General features: G+C 40.7%; 1 protein-coding gene across 12 annotated transcripts in view; it reads left to right on the forward strand.

Moving 5' to 3' along the window:
- The window catches only part of SEMA6D (semaphorin 6D), a 172,398-nt gene extending 150,171 nt beyond the window's left edge, over nucleotides 1-22,227 (forward strand). For 5 of the 12 annotated variants that reach the window (XM_072808283.1, XM_072808285.1, XM_072808284.1 and 2 more), the window contains 18 exons: nucleotides 7,647-7,810; nucleotides 8,206-8,317; nucleotides 8,888-8,948; nucleotides 9,059-9,121; nucleotides 9,231-9,332; nucleotides 9,554-9,644; nucleotides 10,278-10,397; nucleotides 11,070-11,158; nucleotides 11,866-12,083; nucleotides 12,193-12,324; nucleotides 12,629-12,784; nucleotides 12,876-13,049; nucleotides 13,837-13,977; nucleotides 14,073-14,150; nucleotides 14,585-14,685; nucleotides 15,050-15,106; nucleotides 16,589-16,756; nucleotides 18,520-22,227. In XM_072808283.1, the coding sequence (XP_072664384.1) occupies nucleotides 7,702-7,810; nucleotides 8,206-8,317; nucleotides 8,888-8,948; nucleotides 9,059-9,121; nucleotides 9,231-9,332; nucleotides 9,554-9,644; nucleotides 10,278-10,397; nucleotides 11,070-11,158; nucleotides 11,866-12,083; nucleotides 12,193-12,324; nucleotides 12,629-12,784; nucleotides 12,876-13,049; nucleotides 13,837-13,977; nucleotides 14,073-14,150; nucleotides 14,585-14,685; nucleotides 15,050-15,106; nucleotides 16,589-16,756; nucleotides 18,520-19,808 (3,261 nt within the window). In that variant the 5' untranslated portion in view covers nucleotides 7,647-7,701 and the 3' untranslated portion in view covers nucleotides 19,809-22,227. The remainder of the gene's footprint in view (nucleotides 1-7,646; nucleotides 7,811-8,205; nucleotides 8,318-8,887; nucleotides 8,949-9,058; nucleotides 9,122-9,230; nucleotides 9,333-9,553; nucleotides 9,645-10,277; nucleotides 10,398-11,069; nucleotides 11,159-11,865; nucleotides 12,084-12,192; nucleotides 12,325-12,628; nucleotides 12,785-12,875; nucleotides 13,050-13,836; nucleotides 13,978-14,072; nucleotides 14,151-14,584; nucleotides 14,686-15,049; nucleotides 15,107-16,588; nucleotides 16,757-18,519) is intronic. The other 7 variants (XM_072808286.1, XM_072808289.1, XM_072808287.1 and 4 more) reach the window with 7 other exon arrangements.
- Nucleotides 22,228-22,622: the final 395 nt, after the last annotated feature.

Genomic DNA, 22,622 nt, shown 5'->3' on the forward strand with positions numbered 1-22,622 from the left:
GGTCAGAAGAATATGGTATAAGGGAAGGCAGGGAATGGTATTTTAATGAGCTGTGAACAGTCAACTGTGTCTAAAGCTACTGGGCAATCATATGAGACAGGGCTGGAAGTATCCATTGCATTTAGCTACCTGGAGGTCCTCATGTCTTTACTGAAAGGTGTTATTGAGAGAGGAGCTAGAACAGAGGAAGTAGAAGAATGAGTGGGAGGTGAGGAAATGATAACAGTGAGAATACAGAACTTTAAGCATCTGAATGGAAAGAAAAGCAGGTGGTGGCTGGAGAAGGATCTGGGGTCACAGGAGCTTTTTACTTTTTTTTTTTTTTTTTTGAGATGAGAGAAGCTTAGACAAGTTAAGTGCTGAAGGATAGTATTTAGTCAATAAAAAGTTAGAGACTCTACCAGAAAGAGAAAAACATAATCCATGCTTTTTCTATTCCAGGAAAGACAGAAAGGGTTGGGTTTAAAGAACATAGAGAGGACTTGGGGAGTGAAAACTCCTCTTAAAACAGGAGGAAGAAAAGCTAGATGAGGATGCAGCCAATGGATCTCACTGGTAATGGGAAGGGGGTGGGGGATTGAGGAATTTCTTAGTGAAGTAGCTATGGGATAGCAGGAAAGAATGTAGTAGAGCAGGAAGGATCAGATGAGGGCTTTGAAGAGAATAAGGAAAGCTTAAACTTATTCATTTGGGGAGTGGGCAAACCTGGTAGAGAAACATAGCATCCCCTCCGATCATAGTGGTGCTTGTAGTCAGTGACCAAGAATTCTGTGATGTTACTACCCAGTTGTCCCAGGATATGGTTGTCTTCACTGGTGTTCAGCTGCTCTGGGGCAGGTGCAGAAGGTGAAGGGTTGAATTCATCTAAGGTAAGAAGTTTTCAAGAAAGTCTGATAAGGATACAAAGGATGAAGTCTAGAATACAGGCTGAAGTATTATTGAAATGATTGACTAATGACTGTTACATCTAAGATGGATAAAGTGATAATGTCAAGATTGAGGAAGGCTAATTAATTAGAAGAAAGATCAGTTGGGAGACTGATGGCTCTGATGAGAAGGAGCAGTCAGGGTGAAAGTGGCCAGACAAGAAAGATGGAAGGACAAGAGACTGAGAGTCGAGCATGCAGTGCTTGACTTTATGAGTTTTGAGGTGAAGAAGCTAAAGCTGATGACAAGTGCCAGAGTGGAAGTATAGACCAGGGCTACTAAAGTCTTTGAAAAGTTTATCTTAGAAAAGGTGACTAGGAAGTTATCAGCTGAAAAGGAGGAGGAAAGGCAAAACCCCAAATAGAAAGGTTTCGGTTTTTTTGGGGGGGAGGGGCGTTGTTTTTCTGTTTTGTTTGTTGTTTGTTTTTTTGAAGAGCATGAAGTTCTCAGATGAGGAAGAGTAATTGGGAAAGTGGGAGGAACCAACTCCACTTTCAGATCCCGAGGTATATGCAGTATGTGAGTCTGAAAAGCTCCTCTTCAAGAAGTGGAATCTACAGAAGATAGCCAGGGCAGAGCTTTAAAATCAGTATGGTGGGCAACCCGGGTGGCTCAGTGGTTTAGCACCTGCCTTCAGCCCAAGGCATGATCCTGGGGTCCCGGGATCAAGTCCTACATCAGGCTCCCTGCATGGAGCCTGCTTCTCCCTCTGCCTGTGTCTCTGACTGTGTGTGTGTGTGTGTCATGAATAAATAAATAAAATCTTTAAAAAATAAAAAAATAAAATCAGCATGGTATCTATCTGGGTTCTTTGGACTGGGGCTCAAGTATGCCTACTCCATTTCTGAAGTCTCTTTTCCTTTGCACTAATAAAATTTTCAGGGAGACATAGACTCTATACCAATTTATTTATCTGGGATTTATTAATTTCAAATTTGACCACTATTCTATAACTATAAAAGGAATTTCTATTAACCAACCCTGTACATTATCCTACTTAAAGAACTCCATTTCAATATTTCTTTTAGTCTGGAGGATTTGCTAACAATAAATCTCTCGGCTTTTGTCGGTCTAAAACGTCTTTATTTTGCCTTCATTTTTTAAGGATATTTGTGCTAGTAATAGAACTCTAGCCTGAGAATTTACTTTCTTTCAGGACTGTAAAAATGTCATTCTATGGTCTGTTGGATTCCATCATTTCTATTGATAAGTCAGCTGTTAGTAGTAGTCTTGCTTTTTTGAAGGTATAATATCTTTTAGCTTTTAACACTTTTTTTGTCTTTGGTTCAGCATCTCGACTTTGATGTGTTTGTGTTTTTCTTTGTATTTAGAAGTTCTTGTTTCTTGAATGTGAGATTTATGATTTTTGGCCAGTTTTGAAAAAGAATGCAGCCATTGTCTCATCAAATGTTGCTTCCATCTACTCTGTCTTCGCTCACTGCCACTTTGACATTAGATGTTTTCCTAAGATCCTAGGTGTCTCTTTCTCTCTCATCTGCTTTTCCCAACACCTTTGTTCTGCATGTATCTGTCTGATAGTTTCTATTAAGCCATCTTCTAATTCATTAATCCTTTCTTCAGCTACAAGAAATATGCTGCTAGACACATCTATTTAGATGCTTTAATGATTGTGCTTTTTCTGTGGTAGAATTTCCATTTAATTCTTTTTTAATAGAGTCCAGTTTTCTGGTGAAATTCTCCATCTTGTCATATATTCTCTTGGACAAAATAATTATTTTTTTAAATCTACATCCCATAACTCTAATATCTGGGTTACCTGTGGGCCTATTTCTGTTGTCTTCCTTTCTCTCTTAGTCTTAGTTCCTGGAAAGTCTAGCAATTGCTGTAAATTACTTAATTAAAAAATTAAGCATTTTGTATTAAAAAATTACAGTCTCCAGATAATACTATTTTCCTCTAGAGAGGACTCACCTTATCTTTTATTCAAGGAGCTGGAGTGGGAAGAGATTACATCTATTCAGTCCAGAACTTAGATTTTTGGAGACCACATTGGAGTTTTTGTGCAGTTTGGTCTACCTCATGTTGCCTCCTCTCCTTAGTGTATAGATCTTCAGAGGTCCAAAAGAAAGCCTGCAGATATTTACTGGGACTCCTGAGTGGCCCTAAACTTGATACTGCTAAAAATCCAGCTTTTCTACCTAGCTATACTCTCATCTTTAGGTAGTTTGACAGCAAATCCTGGGGCACCCGGGTGGATCAGTTGGTTAAGCATCCACCTCTTGGTTTCAGCTCGGGTCATGATCACAGGGTGGTGAGATCAAGCCCCACATTGGGTTCCATGCTCAGCGGGGAGTCTGTTAGAAAATTCTCTCCCTCTGCCCCTCCCCCTCTCTACTTCTCTCTCTCTCTCTCTCTCTCTCTCTCTCTCTCTCTCTCTCTCTCTCTGTGTGTGTGTGTGTGTGTGTGTCTCTCTCTCTCAAGTAAATAAATCTTTAGAAAGAATCAGCAAACCCCATAATATGAACTCAAGTGCTAAGTCTGGAGCTCATTTCCTGGCACCCTCCCTTCTCAAGGATTCTGCGACTCAGAGCCTTGCTGTCTTGGCGGCTCTGAACTGCTTTCAAGAGCTTCCCTCATTATATTTAGGCTTTAACATTGGAAATACGTAGGAGATGCCTATATATAATACCAAAAACTGACAAAATATACTTACTCAGTATCCCCTGTTCTCTGGCTGGAAGGAGAAATCTCATTTAGGCATGAGGAAGGTGGTTCCCTCCTTCTCAGAAGCATCCCCATCTGAAGCTGTACCTTTACCCTCTCAGAACACTCCTGTCATTGCGATGATGGCAAACATAAGTGGTTTGTAAATAGTTGTACGAGATAAAAGAGTGAGCATTTCTTTCCCCTTTTGGGGTCATTTTTGCCCAATAGGAGGTAACAGTAATAGTCATAATAATACCTACTAAAATTTACAAGCGATTTATTATGAGCCAAATTCTTCTATGTTAGGTGTTTTACATAGGTTGTCTCCTTTAATCCTCAGAAGAGCCTTTAAGGTAGTAACGGCAATTTTCCTAACTTACACTTAAGGAAACGGAGGCTTTGCGAGGTTAAGCCCACCTAAGCAAGATCCCAGAGCCAGTAAATGGCACAAGCAAGTTTGAACCAGACTTTTCAAATCCCAAGGTCTGTATTCTTTTCCAACATTTTGTCCTGCCTCTTGACTTGTTCTTCTTCAGCATAACTAGTCTCATGATTTTACCGAGCCCTGGAATTCTGAGATATTTCCTTAAATAAGGTCAAACCCAGATAGTCTGAGGGGCTTCTATGCAAATAAATCTCCCTAGTTTGTTTCTCTCAGGAATTTCTAGATCCTTCCCTTCCCAACTCAGTCTCTTACTTTGGTATATATTTTACAGTAAATACTTCCATTTATAATTTCTATGGCAAATCTGAAAGTAATTTTTAAAATAAAGCTTTATGCAGGGACAGGAAGCAATTAGTGGTGGGGCTTTATTTTTAGAGGATGAGATGGGTGGGGGTAGGGTATGAGGAGAAATTGCTTTCTGCAGTGTCAGATGCGTGAATTATAGGAAATGATAGCTCAGCCGGCAACTTGGTGTTTGCCAGTGAGTCAGCAGTGATTTCACCCTCAGACTCAATGCTGGAATCACAGATGTGAAAGACACCCTTCCTGGTGAGGGCCCCTCCCTGTCCTGCTGTCTGGGACATCAAGATTCTGCCCTCATGATGTGAACCATTCACTTACCTGTCATGGTGGAGAGAGATTCACAGAGCTGCCTGCCTCTTGTTTTCACACAGATATTTCTAAGTTTCTTTAGAATTGATTGGTGTTAAAAAAAAAAAAAAAAAAAAAAGAATTGATTGGTGTTCCTGATTTTTTTTCCCTGACACCTAGCAGAAACACCCAGTGACTTTTCATCCAGAGAATGAAGTTTGGGATTGATGTCATAGCAGAATTTTGTTCTTATGGGAACATTTCATGTTTTTATACTACTTCAACTTTCCAGGGTCTGTATAAATGGCAAAAAAAAAAAAAAAAAAAAAAAGGAAAAATGGTAGAAAAGTAAGACAGGAAGACTCTGCTTCTGCTGGAGAAGTGGTACATTATAAGAGGTCACCTTGTCATCATTGAAAATATGTGCATGTGGCAAAAAGACTAGAACCAAATCATTATGGTTTTTATGTTAGGATGGTAGGATTGACAGTATTTTTTTTACCTTCTTTTCTAGGTTTGATAAAAATAGGCTCAAGTTGTAAAAATTATTCTAAAAATAATCCTTTTGCATTTGATCTTTTTTAAAGATTGTATTTATTTATTTATTAAATTTTATTTATTTATTCATGAGAGACAGAGAGACAGAGAGGCAGACACAGGCAGAGGGAGAAGCAGGCTCCATGCAGGGAGCCCAATGTGGAACTCGATCCAGGGACTCCAGGATCACGCCCTGAGCTGAAGGCAGACCCTCAACCACTGAACCACCCAAGTATCCCTTTTATTTATTTATTTGAGAGGGTGAGAGCACAAGCAGGGGGAGGGGCAGAGGGAGAAGCAAGGGTTCCTGGTGAGCAAGCGGTCCGACACAGGCCTCTATCCCAGGACCCTGGGATCAGGACCCAAGCCAAAGGCAGATGCTTTGCTGACTGAGCCATCCAGATACCTCATAATCCTTTTGTATTTTAGACTAACTCTCTGGGGAAAAAATGGCCAAATAGCTTTAATACTTTAGGGCATCTTTTTCCCAGACTCTGTCCAAATTCTTCAGGTCAAGGTCATGTGCATGGTGTTCAGTAAGGAGTGGGTGAGGAGGACTAACTTTGCTCAGAATTTATAGGAGCCGGACATTTACTTCCTTTTCACCCAGTGAATAAGGTAGTATTATCTCCATATTATAAATGAGGAAATGAATGTTCAGAGAGATGGAAGAAGCTTCCTCAGGTCAATCAGCTAGTAATTGTGGAGTTCCAACCAAGCCTAAGTTAGACTACTGCCAACATCCACACTCTTTTGACTTGAGTACAAAATGATGCTGCCACAGGTCCCACTCCACCATGCTTTTTGCGGGCCATTTTTGATGTGTTAACTTACTGTTGGATTAATTCTTCATTAAGAAAAACTATACTGCAATATCCTTCTCTCTTTTGCAAAGCTAGGATTCAAACACTCTCATGTACATGGCTTCTATTTAGTTAGAAAGACAAACATTGAAAGCCTTGCATAGCTCACATGCCTGTGCATCTGTGTGTTTGACATTGAGAAGATAAAAGAGGCACAGTAAGTACCCAGTTGAGTTGTTGGACTCACCCAGAATTTGAAGTGATTCTCATGATATCTCCCAAAGTTCTTAGGTAGATGAGGCTGGAGATAAAGCTTAAATGCTATAACTGTTCAGTACAGTACCTATAAGTGACCATATGACCAAGGACAGGGTAGTATTGTTACACAGTAGGGCATTTACAGTTTCAAAACAGCCATCCCATTGGCCCAGCAGAGCCCTAATTTTCTTTTTTAATAAAGTAATAACAACTGAAGTTTTTTTTTTAATTTTTGAGAGATAATATTATGCAATTAATGCTATGGGCTTTGAAGAGATGGTGACATACAATATATTGCACGTTGTAAATGTACAGTTTGATAAAAATCTAACATATGCATACACCTGTGAAACTTCAATAAAGATAATGGATATATTCATTAGCCCAAAAAGATTTTTTGTAATGCTATATTTTTGAACAAAAAAAAAGTCACTTAATTTCATCATTTAAGTTGATGAAAAGAGCATGGATGGAGACTCAGTTGATGTGAGTCTGTACCCTGATCATGTTCTATATAGCTCCCTGAAACTCATTAAGTCCCTTAATTTTTCCAGCCCATGGTTTTCTCATCTGAAAAATGAGGAGGCTGGACTAGATGGTCCCTAAGGACCCCTATGGTTTTAAAGTTCAATAAAGCTAAGAGGACAGGCATACTTAGAGTATTGGTTTGTGTCCAAATGGTTTTATGTAAAAAGGTAGACTTCCCTAGTGGTCTGGTGTCAGCTGTGCTGCTTTAGTTCTGTCCTGCTTAATTGATAGATCGTGAAATCATTTCATTTCTTTTAATTCTCTTTACCCTAATTCAGTGTCATTCATGTCCTTGCTTCCATGTTTGTCTTAGTAAACTAAGAGAACTGTTCTACTTAAGAATTTAGGGCTCAGGCTTGAGTAATGCTGGGAATTTGGCAATACCTTTAGCAAAGATCTGATGAGGGGTGAAAGGACCATCAGCTCCCTGGATCTTTGCAAGACAGCTTGGCCATTTTATGGCAGGGGTGGAGGGGTGCTGGGGATGGGCGGTGCAGAGACAAGCTGTACTGGATGTATTTCAGGCTGGGGGAAGGGAAGCAGATTGGAGTTTAATTAAAATTCTAATCCCAACTTAGCCCATCTTCTTGCCAAGTCAGCAGCCAGCGTTTCTGTTTGTGGTTCTGGTGATCTTGCTGTGATGACATACATAGTTACCTCAAAAACTCTTGCAAATGTGCCTAAAACTTCAATATGCTCACCAGATGCTTTAATCAGGCCTGGCACGTTGCCGAGTCTTGCCTGTTTTGAGAGCTACCTCACCCCCACCTGCTGCCAGGGCTCCTGGTGGGAGGGGGCACTGGAGAGAGCTCATGGTGAAAATTGAACCACTTACAGATGAGAAAGTTTTATCACACCAGAGATCTCCCCAAATTGTCTTCGTTTTTCAGGTAGCTAAGTGGGACTTCTGAGGAGGGGCTGCTCTGACTTCATCTTGGCCCCACCATGAGGTTCTTCCTGCTTTGTGCCTACATGCTGCTCCTGATGATTTCCCAGCTGAGGGCAGTCAGCTTTCCTGAAGATGATGAACCCCTCAATACTGTTGATTATCACTGTAAGTAATCTAAAGAACATGCTTCTTTTCTGAGAAGGGAGCTTTTTTGGTTTTGATTCTCTAAGTGTGTCGCTTTTTAGAAAGAGTTTTTTATATGTCTTAAGACTGTTTTGCATATTAATTGATCCAGAGTCATTGCTTAGTGTTTGGAGAAAATGGGACAGCTTTGTTGGTTGCTTTTCTCAAGCAACCCATGTACGGGTTATATATTTTCTGGTAAAAGAAAAAGACCATTTGCTAACGTTCACTGTCTTTTATTCATTTATATTCAGGACCTTAAGAGAGGAATTTAGTTAAAACCCTTCTACAACTAGTATATACAGCTAATCAATGCTGTATATTGATTCTTCAGCTCCATAATCCTGACTGATGGTTTAGCCCATTTTTACTTTTAGATTCAAGGCAATATCCGGTTTTTAGAGGACGCCCTTCAGGCAATGAATCCCAGCACAGGCTGGACTTTCAGCTGATGTTGAAAATTCGAGACACACTTTATATTGCTGGCAGGTAATTTTCCTCTCGTTGGTTTATTAGATTAAAATTCTTTTCTCTTGTGGTGCTTGCATTAATGTGTCTAGTTCATGAAAAACTAATATGTGATTGTGATCAAAAATTGCAAGTAGCCAAAAATATTCACCGAGAAGAGTCAGTGTTGTGTACCACGAACAAAATACAGAGCTAAAGCCTTCAGCGGTGCTATTTTATTACTGCCATCAAGAAATCATACACCATTCTTTATTCCTAAAGCAGCAGAGGGGAAAAAAAATCTTTCTTTATTCTTTTTTTAACTTAGAATTATTCGAGCAAATATTAGAAGTATGCCTATGCTAATACCAAGTAGCAGTTTGACCCATGCCTGAAGAGAAGAGCTTTCCTTGCTCCCTAATAACTACAGTGATAGATAAAAAGCGTCTCACTAATGAAAAAGTACCCTTTGTTGACTTTGTTGGAGACAGAGAAAAATCCAAATGATCTCCAAAATACAATAAAGGCAGATCTGTAAAAATAAAATAGGAAGAAGCAGCTTAACATTTTTATGCATTCACATGATGTGACTTATTGCCTTGTTTCCAACAGGGATCAAGTTTATACAGTAAACTTAAATGAAGTCCCCAAGACAGAAGTAATACCAAGCAAGGTGAGCAAATGAAACTTATTTGCATTCCCTTGGAATTTGAATAATGTCTCCCTCCCCTCCAAAAATTTTCAGTTAAAACATCGAACTTTGGTTTTGCTTGATTAATACAGAAACTGACATGGCGGTCAAGACAACAGGACCGAGAAAACTGTGCTATGAAGGGCAAACATAAAGTAAGTAAAACAGACGAGTTCTCTGCCAGAGTTAGTCTTTATGTGGGCTTCCTCTCACAATGTCAGCATATGGAATGTCTAATAGTAATTTAATGATTACTTTCTTTAGGATGAATGCCACAACTTTATTAAAGTATTTGTCCCAAGAAATGATGAGATGGTTTTTGTATGTGGTACCAATGCATTCAATCCCATGTGCAGATACTATAGGGTGAGTATATTTCATACGGTGTGCTTTTTTTATCAACTTTTTTTCTTCGCTGCCATGCTGTTAGAGTTGAATCCTTTCTGCTATAACCCATTTATCCCTAATGCTATGGAAGAATAAAGACAAAATTCTTCAAATAGAATTTCAGTACAAATAAAGCGGTATTGCCTTCAAACAGGTACATTGAACAGATGTGACACCAGCTATTTATTTTTCTTTTATAGTTGAATACCTTAGAGTATGATGGAGAGGAAATTAGTGGCCTGGCAAGATGCCCATTTGATGCCAGACAAACCAATGTTGCCCTTTTTGCTGGTAAGATCCTTTAGTGTAATGAATATAAATGATTAATGACATTGAAGGTAAAAAGGAATTTAAAGAAAGAAAAAAGCTCATAACTAGGGTAGCTACCTTGATATAGGTGTTTCGAAGTCCAGGAGCTATGAAAAAAAGATTTCCAAAATGAGGATTTAAAAGTGAGCGTAAGGGACGCCTGGGTGGCTCAGTGGTTGAGCATCTGCCTTTGTCTCAGGGTATGATCCTGGGATCCGGGATCAAGTCCCGCATCAGGCTTCCTGCAAGGAGCCTTCTCCTGATGCCTGTGTCTCTGCCTCTCTCTCCCTGTGTCTCTCATGAATAAATAAATAAAATCTTAAAAAAATAAAATAAAAGTGAGCATAAGTGTTCTGACACTTGGCTCTGCTGTTAATGAGGTCAATGACCCTGAATAAGTTGCTTAACTTTGTGATACTTAGATCCTTAATCTGTGAAATTAGGTAATACCATGGGGCAACCTATCACAGGTTGATTATGAGCCTCAGGTCTAGGCCTATTTGCATAAAAAGGGATAACAGGTGAAAGCACTCCAAAGGGTATAACACACTACATGGGATAACACACTACAGAATAATTATGGTTATTTTACCCAAATTATAACTCTGGTTTCAGATGGGAAGCTATATTCTGCCACAGTGGCTGACTTCTTGGCCAGTGATGCTGTTATTTATCGAAGCATGGGTGATGGATCTGCCCTTCGTACAATAAAATATGATTCCAAATGGATAAAAGGTACCTTCGAAAAGCAGTGTTGTGGGATCACCAAGGGGGTTGGGATGGCCAAGTGGGAACAGGAGCCATGGCATCAGGAGGTTCAGTGCATGACTTTATATTGTTTAATTAGAGCAAGAACAAGTTGCTCTGACATTGGAAAGAGAAGATTAGCCGCCATGTCAGGAAAGTAGATTCATCTACAATTTTATCCTGGTTGACCCCCAGAAAGAGAGATCTCATTTCCGTGTGCCAATTCGCCTACGTCTAAATGCACATAATGTTCCTTGCCCATGCCCATCTACCCCAATCCTGCAGGGTTAATAGCGAGAGTTGATTAGAGGCATTTTGTCCTTTCGAGTCTAGATACCAAGATTTTTTTATTCTCAGTATAGGAAGTTTTCTTCCCTAGTTAAATAGGTTAATGAATAAATCTGTTGAAACAAAGACCTTTGCTGTAGTTCAGTTCCTGTAGGCTTTTTACAGTCCATTAGCTGACATGAAAGACCGTGGGTTCCTTAAAGCTCCAGCACACCCATATTGGGACTCCTTGAGCTCGTTGGTGTGTTGGAGTTCTCACTGGCTTCAACAGAGCTCTGCTACACCTGTCAGTCATGCCTAGCCTAGCAGCCGGGGTCTTGTGCTAATTGAATTACCCTTTAGGAACCAGTTTGTTTTCAATTTTTCTTTCAGAGCCACATTTTCTTCATGCCATAGAATATGGAAACTATGTCTATTTCTTCTTTCGAGAAATTGCTGTAGAACATAATAATTTAGGCAAGGCAAGTATATACACTTGACTTGTATTATGGACTTGTACTGCATGGAATCGAGCCGCCTTGGTAGGGTTATACTCTTTGTGTGTTTTCTAGCACTCAGTGCACTTAGGGCCAAGTGCAGAGAAGTGAGTTGCTTATCATGAGAATAATTGCTGGAAAACACCTGAACAATGGCCAGAGTGAGAACAGCAGCCTTGGGCCTTGAGAAGGTTTCATTTTTTTTCTGTCACTACGGAGAGTGTTCTACAGGCACCCTTGAGCTATGGATGCTTCTTTAACACTTTAGAAATCTGTTGATAGTTTATTCTTTCTCAGCATCAAAAGGCAGGATGGAAAGTAGTGGCTCCCATTCAGTTTTGTGTGCTTCAGTAAAAGCCCATATAATTTTAAAGCATCACAGCCTAGTTATGCCAAGTTTAAGGATGGCATCTTTCATTACCAGTATGAGACAAAGCGTGGGGATGGTTTGCATTCACCCCACCACTTCTTGGGGAGCTCGTTTGGCAGGACAGGAAAGTGGCCCTCTTTTCTCACAGGTAAATCTAGTTTACATTCCTACGTACAAATCCCTAGAGAGAAGATTGCTAGATTCTTTTGAGCCAGACCTATCTTTAGCGGTCTTTTGTCCCTCCCTTAAATAGCAGCTTTTTGTTTCCCTTACCCCCCTCCATGAGCATAACCCTGTGGCTTCGCTTTTGTCCCTTGGGCAGGCTGTATATTCCCGTGTGGCCCGCATATGTAAAAATGACATGGGTGGCTCGCAGCGGGTCCTGGAGAAACACTGGACTTCATTTCTGAAGGCTCGGCTTAACTGCTCTGTCCCCGGAGATTCGTTTTTCTACTTTGATGTTCTGCAGTCTATTACGGACATCATACAAATCAATGGCATCCCCACTGTGGTCGGGGTGTTTACCACACAGCTCAACAGGTGAGAACAGATCTCTGGCACTTCACGAGCTGTCCTGTGCTGGCTGAGGGGACCCGAGAGCGGGCCTACTGTCGCCCGATGGTCTTCCTGATGCTTTCCCCCTTTTCAGCATTCCTGGGTCTGCAGTGTGTGCATTTAGCATGGATGACATTGAAAAAGTATTCAAAGGACGCTTTAAAGAACAGAAAACCCCAGATTCTGTTTGGACAGCAGTCCCTGAAGACAAAGTACCCAAGCCAAGGTAAAGAAAAAAAGACAGAAACTGGTTATTGTCTTTAACAAAACCCTCTGGTCACTGGAGGCGTCCATCCTCAGAGAGCAGGGGGGCCAGCCTCCCATTCCAGGAAGGGGTCCCCCAGGCAGCTCTGCAGACGGAGCCAGGACACAGAGCCCTGCGTGGGGAGAACCTGCTGAGTGCAGGGAAACTGTGCCCCCCCTCTGGTTTGGCTCATTCCCCCTTCTTTCTGGGCCTCTTCTTTCAGAGCAGACGCTTACTCCTTAGATACATTTTTGAGGGGGGAAAAATCACACTGTTTTCCTTTCAGGCCTGGCTGTTGTGCAAAGCATGGCCTTGCCGAAGCTTATAAAACCTCCATAGATTTCCCTGACGAAACCCTGTCATTCATCAAATCCCATCCGCTAATGGACGCTGCTGTACCACCCATTGCCGATGAGCCCTGGTTCACAAAGACTCGGATCAGGTAAGACTCAGGTAACAGCAGCCCACTCCCATCTAATGCCTTCTCGTCCTGTGGGCCTCCCGCCTCTGACTTGACATACCTCCTCTGGCAGGTACAGACTGACGGCCATCGCTGTTGACCACACTGCTGGGCCCCATCAGAACTACACAGTCATCTTTGTTGGCTCTGAAGCTGGCGTGGTGCTTAAAGTTTTGGCAAAGACCAGCCCTTTCTCTTTGAATGACAGTGTATTACTGGAAGAGATTGAAGCATACAACCAAGCAAAGTAGGTGTATTTTATGAGAATGCTTTTTTCAGCACTGCTCAAAAGTTTCCTGTGTGTATTTCATCTAGTAATTTCTTTTTAGCCCCCCAAATTAGCAGTGGTTTGGCAATATTAGTGTTTTGGGTTTTTCCCCCCTCAGTGAAATAAATCCTGAGTTTGTTGTTTTTCCCAAGTCCACCAGGGCTAGGATGGTGGAAAGTTAATGAATTTAAAAATAATTCAGCCCTCATTTTTCAGCTGTGGACAATGAGAACACATTTGCACCCACCCCTCATACCCTACAGGTTTATTTTAGGCTGCTACCTGCCGCAGACAGTTGGTTGCAAGTATGCACATACACGCAATACAATTCTCCCAACCACTGATATAAAAGATAACTAGACCATTTAAAAAAAAAAAACAAGAAGTAGGTGAGAGAAATGGAGCAAAGGAGACTAAAGAGAGATCCAGAAACATTTAGCACAGCAAGATTTAAGTGCATTGAAACACTGTCCTTTTTCTTCCCAGTAGTCTAAAGTGGTCTTTACACAGTCTCCTTGGGTCACCAGAACAAGAAAGCAATCTTAAAAAAAACCCTTTGTCCAACCTGAAGATTAACCAATTGTGCAGAGCAGCAGAAGTTCAAATGCAGAATTATTACTTCCCAAACTATGTACTTAACTGGTTGGCTACTGAGGATATTTCTCAGGACCTCTTTGCTCTTAGTAATTGCAAAACCAAACCCCACTTTGCCTTGTCCATTTCGACTTATTAAGCATATGGCTTCAAAATGTATCCCAAAATACAGGTGCAATGCTGAGAATGAGGAAGACAGAAGGGTCATCTCCTTACAGTTGGATAAAGACCATCACGCTGTGTACGTGGCATTCTCTAGCTGCGTCATCCGCCTCCCTCTCAGCCGTTGCGAGCGTTACGGATCCTGTAAGAAGTAAGCTGGTATTTCTTTCCTTACCATGAGTCTTGCAGCATCATGACTTTTGATAATGAGAAAATCCAAGTTCCGTTCTGTTTGGTTTTATACAGGTCTTGTGTTGCATCTCGGGACCCATACTGTGGCTGGTTAAGCCAGGGGGCCTGTGGCAGAGTGACCCCAGGGATGCTGTAAGTATCCTCTGTCACATTAGCCAAGATCTTCTGAGAGCTGCGTCTGTCTTCTCGGGGGTCTCTAAAGCTAGAAATTTTAGAAAAATTCCAGTTGTACCACTTTTGTTCTTTTCTTCACCTCTTTTCTTTTTGTAGCTATGGGAAAAGTAAAAAAAAAAAAAAAAAAGAAAAGAAAGAAAGAAAAACAAGAAAAAAGAAAATCTGGAGCATTAAGAAGGAAGGGAGATTGTAGACAGGATAATACCTAAGGGAAATGAATGGAGAGAACCAACAATTCTCTCTCCCCTCTTAAACATTCTAGGGGCCAGATGTTGAACAGAAATACTCGTTGTTAGCAAGCTGTGTTGAAATGTCCTTTTTTGTCTCTCTGCCCATTCTTACTAATCTGTGTTCTTGGTTCTGCTCTGGTTGTCACTTGTGTCCCTATGAAGGCTGTTAACCGAAGACTTCTTTGCTTTCCATAACCACAGCGCTGGAGGATATGAACAAGACACAGAGTACGGCAACACGGCCCACCTAGGGGACTGCCATGGTAAGACTGGATCTTCCTTTCCCTTCTGACAGTTCTTTTTAACCACATTTGCACGTGAACATTATTTTACAATCAGCCTTTTAATGACTCAGGACACATACCACCTAGCATTTAACTTAAACTTCGCAAAAGCTGAGCTGTTTGGTCATGGGGATACGTTAGAGGAGAATCTTACTTTTTTTTTTTTTTTTTTCCTTCACCATTTACAATTTTGTAGAAAATCTAGAGAAAGGTAGTCTGACCAGTAGGTTAACCTTTTAATTTATAGTCTTTTCTTTTGACTTTTTTAGTTAATTGGAATTCATAAATTTTTGCTTTCTTTTGGTTACTTTTTACTGATTACTTGTTCCTTTAATTCTTTTAGAAATTTTGCCTACTTCAACTACACCAGATTACAAAATATTTGGCGGTCCAACATCTGGTTAGTTTTTTTTAATTTTTTTGAATTAACAACCTTTTCTTTCCTTCAGTTCAGCATTTTCAGCCCCCTCTCCCCTCCTTTTGCGCAGTTTGGCAGCCCTTCATGTTTCTGCTTTGACTCATAATCCCACTGATGGTACTGAAAGACTTTTTCTTACTCAGCACTCCACCCCTGTGTAGCATGTTAACGATTCATCATTGACCAAGGCACATCTCGTAAGAAAAACCCAATGGATTCACATAGACTGCATTCCAGCTGCACGCCCGCCCACCCGAGCTTTCTTCTCTCTCACCCCTGTGCATTGTGGATGTTCCCTCTGGCCATCTATACTTAATGGATGGCAGGATTTCATTATTTCCCCCTTCTCTCCTCACCTTTCCTACGACCTAGTAAACAAATACACATTTCCCCAAAATGTGTATTTCTAAATTTTGGACATCTTTTTTTGAATCGTTTGCGGTGATCCCGGGAATCTTTGAATGTTGTGGTCTCAGTGGTGTGTAAAAGGCTCCCGTTGAATGAAGCTGGTATCTGCGTATGAAGGTGTTCCATAGGCTCTCCGTGCCCATCTGTCTGTATCTCTTTTGGGGTCTTCATCTGCGACCATTGCACCGGTCTGGATGGGGGTCTCCAGAATTTTAACCTAAAACCGTATGCTTACATCCCGAGGGAAAATCTACTTTGTGGAAATGAGTAGCATATACGCTAAGAGGTTAAGTTACTTGTGGTCCTATTGCTGCTTCTAAAACTCACAGCAGTTTGGTTCCTCAGAAGGGAGAGAAGGATGGCAGATCTTACATATCAGAAGATCCCTATGCAGCTTATAAATGCCATTTCTTTTGCATGAGTTGCTGCTAATTCTTCAGAAGAAATTCCCTGAGCATTTTGAAAGGCACAGGCAAGGATCCTCCCTGCTTCAGTGCTTTAACGTGGACAGTGCGAGGCCTCAAGGCACAGATGCACGGGAGGTCCTCGGTAAAGCTCTATCGGGACAAAAATCAAGTGCTTACAAGGATTTAACCAAGTCTTTCCTGATGAAGTAACCCTGTAGGTTCCTCAGTGAAGGACATACAATGTCCAACAGTCCACGAAAACGCTTTTAAACTATGCACAAAAGGAAACAGAATAATGCCGTCTCACAAAGAGATGGAGTAAGTAGCAGTCAGTCTTTGGGATTTGTATTACCTTTTCCATGAGGGTCATTATTTACCATAGGAGCTTTGGTAGGAGCATTTTGAGTGTCTCTAATTTTGAAATCTGCTTAATTTGTCTTCATGGTTAATTTTTAGTTTTTCTTTTTCCCTTGCAAGAAAGAGTTTTGGTGTAGTCTCTTTGGATGTTTTTTTTGTTTTGTTTTTTTATGAAATCCTCGAACAGACTTTCTCATAAAATTGACTTAAGCTTTACTTAAAAATGCAACAGAGCAGTCAGAGAAATCTGTCAACACTACCCACGTTAATAAAAATCTGTTTGCCACCACAGACATGGAGGTATCTTCATCATCTGTTACCACAATGGCAAGTATCCCAGAAATTACACCTAAAGTGATTGATACCTGGAGGCCTAAACTGACGAGCTCCCGGAAATTTGTAGTTCAAGATGACCCAAACACTTCTGATTTTACTGATCCTTTATCGGGTATCCCAAAGGGTAAGGCCTCACCAGGGAACTCATCTCTCGCTGAGTGGAAACCTGATTCCTGATACCTTTGAGGAGCTGGTGGCTGTAGGGTTTCCTAGAAGTGGGCTGGAACAGCCCTGCTGTTGCTCATGCCACCTCCCCTGGTTGTGGTCACTCCAGTTTCCTTGCTTGTATTGGAGTGCATTCCTTTACAGATGAAGGAGGTGGAAAGCCGTGAAAGAAAGGGAGGTGATAAGATAGCCACTCAGACAATCTAGTCTGTGTTGGTTTCTGCTGGAAGGTGCTGAGAGCCTGCTCAATGTCAGATAATTACTAGGACCACCCCAACAACATCAAAACACAGAACTCATTAATTGCAAATATCTTGGTATCAGATGTTTTGTCTAAGAGCCTTTCCCAGCCTTCTGTTTAGCTTTGATTCCAAATGTAATATGAAAAGGATATGCAAGGTGCTAGCGAGCTGCTTGAATGTCACAAGCAATAAAACGTAACAGAGCCCTTGTCCATAACTATCGTTTCCAGCCCTTGATAGAAGCAGTTATAAAACAGCTGCCTGTTGAGTTACCTTATTAGACATATTACTCTGGGAAAAAAAAAATCTCCAGGGCTTAGTAGACTGTGGTATCAGGTTTCCAATCAGTTTTTATGCCAGTACATTGTCATTTATGATTTATATGTGTTGCTTTGAGTTTTATATGTTTTCACTGTAAACAATTTTATAATCATTCTTTCTGTTTTGTTTTCTTTAGTAATATCGTTTCTTTCTACTTTCTTTTCTTTGTCTTTCCCAATGCCACTGAATTCCATAATCCCAAACACTGATTAAAAACAACTAATGTTCAAAGGCCTTAGTACTAACCTAAAGCAACAGAACCTTCAAAATTACTGACTTACCTTATCCTGGGATAGCTGTGCTTATAGCATGTAACAGACTTGGATACCTCTTAAACTAACATTTATTTGATTGACTGTTAGATGTCTGTGGTTGCATTAAAAATCCCAATAACTATAAACTAATCCACTCTTCTTCTAGTCTAACTTAAATATTTCTTAAATATCTCAAGACAGTTGGATAATATCGCTTAACTACTACATATTATATTTCTTTAGACTATCTGGATCTCTTTCATAGCAAACAATTCAAGAGTACTTCACTCCAAGATGGAATGAAAAAAATATATCAAAGCAAACAAGAAAGTCCATATTTGTAGTTAACAATCACCAAGCAGGTCATTGTTATGCTTTTAGTTTGTGAACCAATTATCTGTCTTTATTGTAGTGAAGATAGCATAATTATATTAGCATAATTATCTTAGCATAATGTATGTTTATGCCAATCCATACATGTTCCTAATTCCAGCTGTTGCTGATACATGAATTAGGAGAAAAATCATAAGACGGAATATTTCAAAACATTTCTAAATTGGCCATTTAGAAAATATGTGCTTTCTAACTCTAATTTTTAGACCAGAAAACTCTTAAAATTTAGAATGTTACATAATAACTACTTAAGAGAGAAAAGGGAAAAAAGACACATATGGATTGGTGGGAGATCAGAGTTATCCTGGCATTTGCAGCAATCGTATGTCTCTGGGGATCCGATCATGATTAAAGAAAAATATATAGATGGAATCTTAGAGTTTCCCTGACCCTCCAAGCTAAGCATATGGACCATTGTGAATGCAGTATTGGCTCAATGGAAGCCATTTGCCGGCTAATATGGTTTGAAAGAAGCACCCCACTCAGACCCTTTTCCTACGTGTCTGTTGCAGGTGTGCGATGGGAAGTCCAATCGGGAGAGTCCAACCAGATGGTCCACATGAACGTCCTCATCACCTGTGTCTTTGCCGCTTTTGTTTTGGGTGCGTTCATTGCAGGGGTGGCAGTATACTGCTATCGTGACATGTTTGTTCGGAAAAACAGAAAGATTCATAAGGATGCAGAATCTGCCCAGTCGTGCACAGACTCCAGTGGAAGTTTTGCCAAACTGAATGGTCTGTTTGATAGCCCGGTCAAGGAATATCAACAGAATATCGATTCTCCCAAATTATACAGTAACCTGCTGACTAGTCGGAAAGAGCTGCCACCCAATGGAGATACCAAATCCATGGTGATGGACCATCGAGGCCAACCTCCCGAACTGGCTGCTCTCCCCACGCCTGAGTCAACTCCTGTGCTTCACCAGAAGACCCTGCAGGCCATGAAGAGCCACTCAGATAAGGCCCATGGCCATGGGGCTTCAAGGAAAGAAACCTCACAGTTTTTCCCATCTAGTCCACCACCCCATTCCCCATTAAGTCATGGGCATATCCCCAGTGCCATTGTTCTTCCTAATGCTACTCATGACTACAACACGTCTTTCTCAAACTCCAATGCTCACAAAGCTGAAAAGAAGCTTCAAAACATTGACCACCCACTTACAAAGTCATCCAGTAAAAGAGATCACCGGCGTTCTGTGGATTCCAGAAATACCCTCAATGATCTCCTGAAGCATTTAAATGACCCAAACAGCAACCCCAAAGCCATCATGGGAGATATCCAGATGGCCCACCAGACCCTAATGCTGGATCCTGTGGGACCTATGTCTGAGGTCCCGCCCAAGGTCCCTAACCGGGAGGCATCCCTATACTCTCCTCCTTCAACTCTCCCCAGAAATAGCCCAACCAAGCGAGTGGATGTCCCCACCACTCCTGGGGTCCCAATGACTTCTCTGGAAAGACAAAGGGGTTACCACAAAAATTCCTCCCAGAGGCACTCTATATCTGCTATGCCTAAAAACTTAAACTCACCAAATGGTGTTTTGTTATCCAGACAGCCTAGCATGAACCGTGGTGGGTATGTGCCTACCCCCACTGGGGCAAAGGTGGACTATATTCAGGGAGCACCAGTGAGTGTTCATCTGCAGCCTTCCCTCTCCAGACAGAGCAGCTATACCAGTAATGGCACCCTTCCTAGGACGGGACTAAAGAGGACACCGTCCTTAAAACCTGATGTGCCACCAAAGCCTTCATTTGTTCCTCAAACCACATCTGTCAGACCACTGAACAAATACACTTACTAGGCCTCAAGTGTGCTCTTCTCCGTGTGGCTTTATCCTGTCCATGTTGTTGAGAGGATGATGTTGTAAGGGTACCTTCAGACAAGACACTCCCTTGTATTTTAAGAGAACCAAGTGGCCAAAGAAACTCTTTCTCGCTTTGGCAACATCAGAACTTGCCACATGTAGCTACTACAGCAAAGCTTCTGTGTACTTGCCCGAAAACAAAGGAAGGTGCTGGTCATTCCATTTCTTTTGTTTGAAGCTAAAGAGATGCGTAGCTCTCAGGGGCTACCCTACCAGTATAGAGAGCTGATACAGTACTCAGAAGAATCTGTGAGCAAATACTTGAAAATGGGTTCAACTTAGACTACCATTATGTGTGGTCTTCCCATTAAATGTGAACATTTTAATTGTATGCATTCACCTTGCCTCTTGCACAAATGTCAAAAAACAATGGTAATGTCTCAAAGAAACAAACTTGTAGATTACCAAACAATTTGCTAAAAATTCAGTCTTTGACCCAAACTGTAGCATTTTTTTCAAGTGTGGCATTTTTTTCATGCCACCAATGAACTGTGGTGCGTGTGTGTGTGTGCGCGCGCGCATGTGTGCGTGCGTGTGAGTGTGTGTGTTCTGTACCCACTAAGATTTGTTTTGGTGCCCATTGCATCTTTTTGTGCTATGGACTTGTTTACATTGAGCATGACTGAACAAGAGACAATAACTTCTTCCCACAGCAGTCCATTGGGTTCAGCTTTGAGAAAAGAAGTAAAGTCAAGGCTTTTGACCATCAAAATGATTAACTTGACTTCCATGGTCCCCAATGCCAGAATGTAAGAGTTCTAAGTAATTTTGTGCTGCTATTCATTAAAACTTCTATTACAGTCTTGCCAGCTTAAGGAGATAGAGATGTTAAGAGGTATCCTTGATTTATCCACCAGTATTCAGTAGTAAAATTTACCTGTCCACTGTGAATCCAAGCCTGACTCACTGTATTTAACCTTGGACACACTAATAAGGTTTTATTTTGATGTTGTTTGGTTTCTCCCATGTGGTAAAATTTCTCCTCCTTTAACTCCTCCTACCCCCAAGAGAAAAGAACAAAACAAACCAGAAGACAAAAGAAGGAAATGTGAAAGGAATTATAATTGGGCCTAACAGAGAGAGTCTCTGAAAACTGAACAGTGGTGCAATCATGCTGTCTGTGTTGTGTTATATGAGAATTTTCTTCTAAGTCATGCAGGTAATGACAATATACTGTAAATATTACATGTGAGTTTACCTGAATCTGTGCATTTTGTGCCTTATTCATGAGAATGATAGAAGTACTAAAATATGTCAAGTGTTTTCAGTATAGCACATCATTTACCGAGTGCCAGTTGTAAATGTTTTTCAACCAGCACCTGAAAAGACTTTTAAAAAAATCGTAAAAACAACCTAGAACAATTAATTGTAAAACAATCCACCCAAATAGCAGCATTACATCCTTTGCCATGATAAACATTCCACTCCTGCTTTCCTAAGGATGAAACAGTGATAATGTGAAGTCAAATGAGGTTTCTCGGGTAATGTGACACCTGCGGAAACCATAGAGTCATTTATTCGTAGTTTTGCAGAAGCCACTTACAGTTGATGATGTGTAACCCTGATGACTGTTTCAGTTAAAATGCTGCACACCACACCATGGTTTATTGAACCTAATCTAGAAAGTATCAAGGCAGAGGAACGCTCCTGACTTAGTCAGACAAATAAGTTCAACTGATTTCTTGTGATAACACTGACGATGTGTATTACTTGGGGGAGGATGGGTTGCAGAAGACCAGAGCATTTTTATACAGATTGTAGAATACTGATACAGTTATTCTTTTCCTTTGAGAATATTGTTTTATAAAGAACGTGATTCCCTGAGATCTCTGGAAGCTCAAAAACTAGAACTTCTGTTCTTGAAACACTTCAGCTTTGCAACTAAAATATTACAGATTAATAATAAATTAAACCAACCAACGGTAAACACTACTCAGCCCACCGCCAACAAACGTGTTTGAATTCACCTTACCAATATTAATCCCAGCGTGCGGAAAATGGAACAGTAACTCTATGTGAACCCAGATAACATTTTGTAACATTGTGCTGCCTTGTAGTTTGTAATGTGAGTTCTATCAGTATTTATGTTGAAATTTCTAACATAAAATCTAGTCTCTATCCTGTTAATTTAATTTTTAAATGCTTTATCCATTTGTGCAAAGGTAAACACAGATTGTATCTTTTTTAATGGTACGGCATAAAAAGTAACCCTAAAGTGAAGTGGCTCTATACTGTTTTATAGAGTACTTTAACATGTATAGATATCTTGTAAACTTGTATTGTGGATGTGTAAATAATATGTACTTTGGGTTTTTAACACCGCATGTAAAGTCAAAATAAAATATACAAATCATTATATTCTGCCTCTTGATATTGAAGAGGTTTATGGCTTATCATGTTTTAAGAATATTTTACAGTCAGTCAGCACCACTGAGAGTTTCTTTTAAAATGTACCAGAATATTCGTATCTGGAATACTTGCTATTTGGTCATGGTTCCACCACCATTCTCTTCTTGGAAAGCTAATACTGATAGAAGCCTCGAGAAACTGAGAGACGAGTCAGAAAGCCAGATGGACTGTGCCCGCATTAGTGGGCAAGAGCTTCAGGCAGACGTACCTGCAACTCGCCTTGTCCACCCTTCTGGTTCAGCAGGCATTTTTTAGAATGCGTGATTTGTATTCCCACATGAAAACTTTGATGTCATTTTAGTCCAGTTACAGCGGACAAACCAGGTTCCTGTGAACGTTTCT

The sequence above is a fragment of the Canis lupus genome, chromosome 32 (genome assembly GCF_048164855.1).
Source record: "Canis lupus baileyi chromosome 32, mCanLup2.hap1, whole genome shotgun sequence".
In the NCBI taxonomy this organism is placed as follows: domain Eukaryota; kingdom Metazoa; phylum Chordata; class Mammalia; order Carnivora; family Canidae; genus Canis; species Canis lupus.